Source organism: Coptis chinensis, chromosome 3 (genome assembly GCF_015680905.1).
Source record: "Coptis chinensis isolate HL-2020 chromosome 3, ASM1568090v1, whole genome shotgun sequence".
Classification (NCBI taxonomy): domain Eukaryota; kingdom Viridiplantae; phylum Streptophyta; class Magnoliopsida; order Ranunculales; family Ranunculaceae; genus Coptis; species Coptis chinensis.
This window is the reverse complement of record NC_141458.1, coordinates 6,389,296-6,398,301: the sequence shown is the minus strand read 5'-3', so window position 1 is coordinate 6,398,301 and position 9,006 is coordinate 6,389,296. Positions and strand designations below refer to the sequence as shown.

Here is a 9,006-nt window from a genome sequence, read left to right as displayed (position 1 = left end):
ACCAGATTTCATTCTCTTAAATTTGAGAGTTATCAACTTGTTCAAGTAACTTCTAAATCTCACGTTGTCGGTGAAACAACGACACTTTCAACAATTTATCAAGATATCATTTGACCAAATCTAACCTTGCCAAATGCCAATGCATTTAAAATATATATATCTGCCAAAAATATCGGATTTTTCAGCAATCCGGTATATTACCCGGGCACGATATTTTGTCATGCGAGAAGATAAGGAAAAATCGGTAGATATTATTAGAATTGATTTCCTATAAATGCTCCACTTGGCACACCTAGGAAAACTGTTGTTATACACACCTATAAACCTGGTCTCTACATCTCATTAACTGCCATCGAGCTTGCACCTTTACCCTATCGAGGATTTCTCCTCGAACCTGTAAGTTTCCACTTTTCTTTATTGTTCTATTTATATGGTTTAAATTGTGAATACTGAATATTATATTAGTTTGTTATTGAATGGGTCTGTATATTCATGGTTTCTGGCGATGCTTGGTGAACTTACCTTAGAAAATACTTACCAGTTTATAGGCACCACAATTCTCTGTCTAGGGAACATGATATGTTAGCTGATTTGATCACAGTTCCAAGTTCTAATAGATTTGATCCTGTTGTTAACTGTTCACTGATGTTACACCAAGAAATGCCAGCTCTCAGAGCAGTTCATGTAGCCATCTTATGTCAAGTACATTTGACAGTTTTTTCTAATAATGTTAACCCATTCTGATTACACAAAGTGGATTAATCATTTCAACTGAACCTTAATATCAATCATTATTTGGAATAGTGCATATTACACGTACAGATTTGAACCTATGGATATATAAGCAAAGAATCATAGCGCTAAGCCTGGAGATAGTGGGATGGGATCCATGTCTATCTTGATTGTTTTTCCAGATTCTACTTGCTTATTTGCCTAATTCGCCAGCGGTGTAGTAGAGTTCCATTTAATCCTGTGCTTGTTGGTTTCAAGACCAGTCTTGCTCCATCACTTGCTTGCATAATGAATTAAACCACTCCCGGCCGACTATCATACCGAGCAGAAATTGCTCTGTACACAGAAATGACATCAACTTATGACAACAAAAGGAGTTCTTGAAAAGAGTAGGAAAGAGCCAAAGAGTTTTCTTCTCTTATATGTCAGTATAAAAGCTTACAATGAACAAGTCAGGTGAACACAAAGAGCTGAACTTGTTGCACCTTCTAGCTCATGTGACCTAACATCATTCGCTTGCAGTTCGTCATGTGTATTACCAAAGGCTTGTCCAATGTATGACAGAGAAATGAATTTGAAGGCGTCAAAATCTGCTCAACCTTAAAGATGCCAGTTATTTTTTATTTAATTTTTTAACAGAACCACTAAATCATGTAGTCCATCGGTTGATCCCCATCCTCCCGTTTCTATTAGAAATGCAATTCTATCACTTTCACCTAAACGTCTAGGGTCAGCTAATTCTGTGTTACAGTTGAGATATTCCCAAGCCATAGCTCATTATAGTTCAGCTTTTTCGAATATTTCCTCACCAGTGATGTTCATTATCTTTCCTCTGTTCATAATTCATTCTTCTTATCAATACATGTTCACTCTTTCGATAATAGGCATAACGACTGAGATCATTATTTCACAAGTTATGTTCATTATCTTTTATGTTCACTGTTGTAATTCTGTTTTCAATTATGTGTTAAAAATGGCAGCATGTAGTATTTTCAGAATTTATTTATCACCGTTAAATGTGACTACTGCCATGATCATAGTTTGTGGTTAAAAGCACATAAACAATCCTTGTTCCGGTTTGACTATATATTCCTTTTTGCAGGTTGGTGAATAGCTTTTCTTCTTGTGCTTTTTACTGTAACTCTCACAATGTCAGACGCTCACGAAACCGACAAGAACATTGAAATATGGAAGATCAAGAAATTGATCAAAGCTCTGGAAGCTGCCAGAGGCAATGGTACTAGCATGATTTCTCTTATCATGCCTCCACGTGATCAGATAGCTCGAGTCACTAAGATGCTGGGCGACGAATTTGGTACTGCTTCAAATATCAAAAGTAGAGTTAATCGTCAATCTGTGTTGGGTGCCATTACATCAGCTCAGCAGAGGCTGAAGCTTTACAATAAGGTTCCTCCCAATGGTTTGGTTCTATACACCGGAACCATTTTGACTGATGATGGAAAGGAGAAGAAGGTTACGATTGACTTTGATCCTTTCAGGCCTATTAATGTGTCACTATACCTCTGTGATAACAAGTTCCATACAGAGGCCTTGAATGAACTATTAGAATCTGACGATAAATTTGGCTTCATAATTATGGATGGGAACGGAACTCTTTTTGGGACGTTAAGTGGCAACACTCGTGAAGTCCTCCATAAGTTCAGTGTAGATCTCCCCAAGAAACATGGAAGAGGAGGACAGTCCGCTCTGAGGTTTGCTAGGCTTCGGATGGAGAAGCGTCACAACTATGTGAGGAAGACAGCTGAGCTGTCAACACAGTTTTACATCAATGCTACCACCAGCCGGCCCAATGTCTCGGGATTGATTCTTGCTGGATCTGCTGACTTTAAGACTGAGTTAAGCCAATCTGATATGTTTGACCCTCGTCTCCAAGCTACAATACTAAATGTTGTTGATGTTTCTTATGGAGGTGAGAACGGTTTCAATCAGGCCATTGAGTTGTCCGCTGAGATTTTATCCAATGTGAAGTTTGTTCAGGAGAAGCGTTTGATTGGGAAGTACTTTGAGGAAATTAGTCAGGACACAGGGAAGTATGTGTTTGGCATAGACGATACTCTGAAAGCGCTGGAAATGGGAGCTGTGGAGATACTTATTGTCTGGGAAAATCTGGATATCAACCGGTACTTATTGAAGAATAATGTAACAGGTGAGACGGTCATAAAACACTTTAACAAAGTGCAGGAGGCGAATCAGAGCAACTTTCGCGATTCTGACACCTCTGCGGACTTGGAAGTTCAGGAGAAGACTTCTCTTCTGGAGTGGTTTGCTAACGAGTACCGCAAATTTGGGTGCAGTCTTGAGTTTGTCACCAACAAGTCCCAAGAGGGCTCCCAGTTTTGCAGAGGGTTTGGCGGAATTGGAGGTATCCTCCGCTACCAGCTTGATATGAGGTCGTTTGATGAGCTCTCTGATGAAGATGTTTATGAGGACTCTGAATAGCAATCAACCAATATTTTCTCAGTGCCGGTGGAGAGGGAAGAATCCTGCACTGCTGAAGCACAGGGTCGTGCTGCTTGTGCTGCCCGAGAGGTGCTGCATGAACAGTTCGAGGAAGAATTAATTAGGGTACGTTTACTTGTCCTTTGTGTGGGTGTTCTTGTGTCTGTGTGTGTACCTTTTCTGTTACAGCTAATCTAATCTATTATTCTTTTCTTTCTTTTATCTTGTGAACAGAGCAGCGTATTAAGGATGGGTTTGTCGATTTCCCACGGAAAAACGTTTATGAATGAAGACCAGGAATGTCTTCCTTGTGCTTAAGGAAGATAAGCTTGCTACTCGTATTGTCCAAGACGAATGCAGTTGCCAATATCTCGAGCACACCACGTCACCACTGGTAATATATTAGCTACTATGGTGTAGCGTCGCAGGAGTATCTACTCAGTGATATACTTGGTTACATTTTAGTATCGTCCTTTTACATTAGGCACAATGGATTCAGTCCTGTCTGGTTACGCATTTGTGGTTTCTAGTAATTATGTTCTGGCATATAGCCACTGAATAAAGTTTCTGAAAGCTGTTTAGACCTCGTACTTTCTGCCTGTGGTGGTTGTTTGGATGATCATAAACATTTGATAATAATAAAATTCTTGTTTTATTGATGTTGAAAATTCTAGTTTTATTGATGTTGATCTGCCATTTATTTGTTTACCTAAATCGCTGATTCATTTTGTTGTGCTGGCTCTGTTGTGATGTACCGCACATGTCAACGTGTTTGAAAATAATTTTCAACTTTAATGTCTCTCCGCAATATTGATTTGTCTTTGAAGGCCAAATAGTAGCGTGCTACTACGTCTCATCGAACTAGTGGACAAATGTAACTTTGAAGGGCTCCAGCTTCAGCGAGCTGTTACTTCTAAGGCACCATTAAAATAAAAACTTGAACATACGGTGTTTTATTTGGACTAGCCTGATCATTCAGGTAGAACTGATGATATAAACGCATACAAATGAAAGAATTAATATCTTCTGCGTATTACAACACAATCATTATGGAAGACAATCCTCAAAGAACTGATTGGAAGAGTAAATTTGAAGCGTACTTGTTCAACTGTACGAGGAAATTTGTTTGTTAATCAACTTTTTTGTGGAGAATCTTCCCGATTCATATAGCAGCACATGTAGCCATACTGTAACACCCACAAAGAGCGTTCTGCATTCTCAATTAGACACTGCCTTTCCACAGGAAAAGGAAAAACAAAACCTTGTCGACTCGTTTTGAAAATCAGTCAGGAGAGAACAAGATACTGTGAGTTTGTGACACTGCATCTGATAATTCCGAAGTTAAATGGCTAACTTGGAAAGGTCTGGACTTGTGGAGTCTTCTGCAACCAAGTAAGAGGAATGCTAGCTTCTAAGTTGCCTACATGCCACTCGCTAAAAACACTCAAATGAGTTGCTTGCTAGCATTCCTCAACTAAATACACGAGGGACAAATGCATTGAACACAGTGGATCAAATGCTACAGTAAGCATCAGGTGACGTTCATCAACATTACGAAAACAAAACAAAAGGAAATTAAACGAACAAAAAATTATAAAGAAAAACTTGAGAAAAGTACATCAAGTATCTAATGATGATATAAGAAACTTCAGTATGTTGTTACATCCAACAGAAACACACAAGGTTCCATTGTTAGTTAGTCCAATAAAACATCACAAACTCCAAGCGTATTAAAACCAGATGCCCTTGTTTATATAGAGATCTTGGCATGTCCATGTGAACCAGATTTGCTTGCGACCAAATATTAAGGTATAGCTGCTTCAGAGAGTGACATTTACATTCTCAGCACAGGCATGAAGATTCTAGTCTGCTCTCAGTGGTACCTCGGACCAGGAGGAGTAAAGAATCCTCCAGATTGTTGCGTTCCAGTTGGTGGAACATTTCCAGGCGGAAGTCTGGGATATGGAGTTCCACAATATGAGCCTGGTGAGAAGATTTTGACATGAGTGATGCGATATCATCAAACACAATGAAAGAAGCAGAGAGAGAGGTAGGGAAACACACACACACACATATGAACAAATAGAGAATCTATGGTTGAAGATACTATCTCCACATAGCCACATAGAGAAAAATTAACATCCTACTAGGGTCAGAGGATAAGTATAATGTACATTTAACATCTTCAAAATGTGAAATCACATTTGAATATTTGATGAATATCACATATTTAAAAGATACCTAGCAAAAATATGCTCTAAGATTGACTTTGTTGGTTCATGTTTTGAAACACACACATACCACACAAATAATCTGAAGTGTATAAACCTAACAAACTAACAGGAAAATTTGATATAAAATAAAACGTATGGATGGAGGCTAGAATATCGTACCGGAAGTGCTCGACAGGTGACCATGTGGGTTGTAAGCAGATTCTCTTGGTACTTGCAGAGCAACTGGAGGATGCACAGGGTTGCCATATGGGAAGGGATCCCTTGGGCTACTGTAGTTAGAACTGAAGGCACATGACGGCTGAGGATGTATGTTAATGGCAGGATTTCCTGGGACTTGTACAGCATAACGAGGATCTCCAGGATTACTGCATGACAAGGGAGTACTTGGGCTACCAAAACTAGATGCATAGGAACTTGATGTCTCAGGTGTGTTATAGTATGAGTGAACCACTCCATTGTTCCAACCAGTGCTGCTTCCAGTAGAGGGAATCCTACTTTCATAGTTTGGTCTCTCAGAACTAACAATTCCATGGGTCTGATAAGGTCCGCCATAGGGATAAACCCCTCCAGAGTTTGGATACAAGCCAGTAGTACCTCCAGGAAAAGGAGGACTCCTGCCATCTGAACTAATTTTAATATTTTGATTATTCACACCATAATTTCCATAAGATGCAGGGACTGCTCCAGAATGGTACTGTCCAGATGCATATTGTGGTTGCCCCTGTAATCCACCACCTGGATATGCTGAGCCCATGACCTGCAATGTCAAAAATGCCGTTAAGTTTTCACTTCCCTCCATTTATTCAGTCAAGTACAACACCCAACTAGAACACACAAAAGTGTCATACAACGACAAATTTTAAATTTTATTATTGGGAGTTGGGACTATTGAGGTGGACAATACTCAAAATGGTACATCTACTAATTTAAAAGTACAAATATCTCTGAATTCTCTCCAATTAAAATATACTGTATCTCTATGAAAGGAAGATGCATATTGAGGATTCAGAAGAGTAAGATGAAAAGCAAAGAGGATTGATTGAACAGAGGAAACTGTGTCTTATTGAGTTGCATGGCTTGAGACAAAATTTGAACGTGAAGCAAATCATTCATTAGGTAATCTCAACAGTTAATGATATTCCATATTGTTCTATGGAAATTTACCAAGTTTTTGCACAACTCATATGGAAGAGATTAATCACCAATGTCTGCAATATAAATGCCCATATATACAGATTTAAATCCAACCAAAGACCCTGGAACCACAATGGTGTTTGACACTTGAAAATGCTATAAAGGGAGCAAGTATACGAAGCAAACGATGTACCTAGCTCATCCTAATGATACTGGTGAAAAGATAAGATGAGCTCAAATAATACTTACAAGTTGTGGTCTCAAATAACCATAGGGCGCTTGCGGAGCAGGTGAATTAGGATTCTGCTGCAGTCCAACATTGGCTGTAACATGAGGAGGACAATACCATCAGAATATAAATATGCACGAACTGTAGCAAGCTTATACAAGGACTAAGCATCACTTATATATCCTCTAAACAACTTTTAACACAGCATAGTAGCTAAATATGGGAAGCCTCACCTTTTTGTATTAAAGGGCTAGCAAATGACTGGACAGAACTTTTGCTAGAATAAGGCAAACTAGATGCAGACTGTAGTGTGAGCTTCATCTCCTCCAAATACCTCTGTGAGTCTTCCCTGTTCAGCTCAGGAAACCACACCTTGAAAATGACAGATATGGACATCACTAACTGCTATAATACAATACTAAAATTCGAGGCCTCTCCAATGTTACTACCTGGTCGAAAAATTCATCTGAAGCAGGCATGTCCTTGCTTGTAGGCAAGACATAATTGGCTGGCAATGACAAAAAAAGGGACAGGAAACAACCATTAGTAATCATCTAAAATCAGAGACATCACAATAGGCAATTACTACACTACTTCAAATGATGTTTGTGGTTGATAAATACCTAACATTTCATTTACTGCTTCTGCAGGCACCTCCTTCCCCATTTCTTTAAACCGCTTTTCAGCACGGAGCTTCACCACATCTGGTCTTGGAAATACGACAACTGCAATCTGATTTTTTCCATGTAACAATATAAACAATTAGCAGAGACTTCTTCATTTAATTCGGTTATAAAGGAACTATTAAAGCAGTAAAGCTACCTTGCGATATTGAATAAATGGTCTCAGTTTACGTTTACGGGCACTCTTGTAAACATTTGTTTGATCAATAATGCTATTACGTGGTATCTTCGCAGCCCTAGCTAACAGCGTGTTGAAAATCTCTGTTGCTCGGTACATTAAACGGTCAAAACGTTCACCATAGTTCTGCTTTCTTAGGAGCCCTTGTACCTGCATTAAGCACCACCAATCATCCAGTAGTGTTACACGAAATACTAATATCTGCCACATGTCCAATTAAGTTTTGTTATTTACTTTTAAGCAATAAATGAGTACTGCATACCTTCATTTGATCAAGAGCAAGGTTCGTTCCAAGCAAAAGATACCGCTTTTCAGGATGCTCCTTCACCCATTTCTCAGCCCACATCGTCTTTCCAGAAGCCGGCAATCCGACCATCATCATCAATTCGGAATCCTTAGTATTGCCAAAAGCAGGTCCCATAACAGCATTCCCATGCTCAAATGCACAGTCCCAAACCTTAAACCCTTCATCAGGAACCAAACCATCTTCAACACCAAACTGCATTTCAACCACAACATTCTTCAACAAAACATGCGGAAATATAGCAGACTCCCATTCTCTCCCTCCTCCCACTGGAGAATCCACCACACCAGCATAAAACTCCTTCGCAATACCCAACCATTTCCCATTCTTAAAAAACCCAATCGAAGCCAATGGCTTACTCTCAAGATCAACCACACAAACAATCGTATCCCCAACACCAAACGTCTCACCGTAATTCATAAACTTCCCTGCATTCGAAAACTTCCCAGTTCCTCCATACCCGAAACTACACCACGTCTCACCAAGATTCCCAACAGCATCATCTCCTCTCGAAACACCAACTCGACACACATGTTGTTGATCTAGTGGAGTATCTTCCATCTCAACAGGTTGCGCCGATATAATCTTACACCCGAAAATATACTTCCCATTTTTAATCCCAACATTTGCTCTTGCCCCAGACCAACAATATGCAAACCCTTTCTCATATAATGCTTGCCCTCCTTTCCCATTTTCTTCTATATCAAAATCTAGTACAACAAATAAAAAATAACAAATCAAGAAATGGTGAAATATTAAAAGAATGTAATTAAAAATAATATATATATACCTAAGTTGCAATCAGCGGGGTTGAGTGTGACGTGTTGCATTGTGATTGGTTGTGTTAGTTTTGTTTTCTTTGAGTTTGGTTCTTGTTCTTGTGTTGGTGAAAGTTGGCGCTTAATTGATGCCATTGAAAATAATGAGTGATGAGAGAGAATGAGTTTTGGTTTATATGGCGCGATGAGAGGAAAAATGAGGCGGTTTAAGAGGTCGGTTGTTTTTTTTTTTTACGTGGTGTGAAAGAAAATCTAATGGTGGAGATTTGGAGA

General features: G+C 39.1%; 1 protein-coding gene and 1 pseudogene across 3 annotated transcripts; one reads left to right on the top strand and one right to left on the bottom strand.

The window, feature by feature from the left end:
* The first annotated feature begins 276 nt into the window (after window positions 1-276).
* LOC147507562 (eukaryotic peptide chain release factor subunit 1-3 pseudogene) lies at window positions 277-3,851 on the top strand (annotated as a pseudogene). Of its 2 annotated transcripts, none has more exons than XR_015217705.1 (3): window positions 277-396; window positions 1,835-3,318; window positions 3,432-3,851. The product of XR_015217705.1 is annotated as a eukaryotic peptide chain release factor subunit 1-3 pseudogene, transcript variant X2 (transcript). The 2 variants fall into 2 exon arrangements; XR_015217704.1 differs by having other exon boundaries at window positions 3,427-3,851.
* Window positions 3,852-4,767: 916 nt separating this feature from the next.
* LOC147507561 (uncharacterized) lies at window positions 4,768-9,006 on the bottom strand. Its single transcript, XM_086600259.1, has 9 exons — window positions 8,745-9,006; window positions 7,913-8,664; window positions 7,612-7,800; window positions 7,413-7,521; window positions 7,239-7,297; window positions 7,023-7,161; window positions 6,810-6,883; window positions 5,586-6,183; window positions 4,768-5,175 (listed from the first exon to the last, which is right to left on the bottom strand). The coding sequence occupies exons 1-9, from the start codon at window positions 8,866-8,868 to the stop codon at window positions 5,066-5,068; spliced, it is 2,154 nt and encodes a 717-aa protein (XP_086456385.1). The 5' UTR covers window positions 8,869-9,006; the 3' UTR covers window positions 4,768-5,065.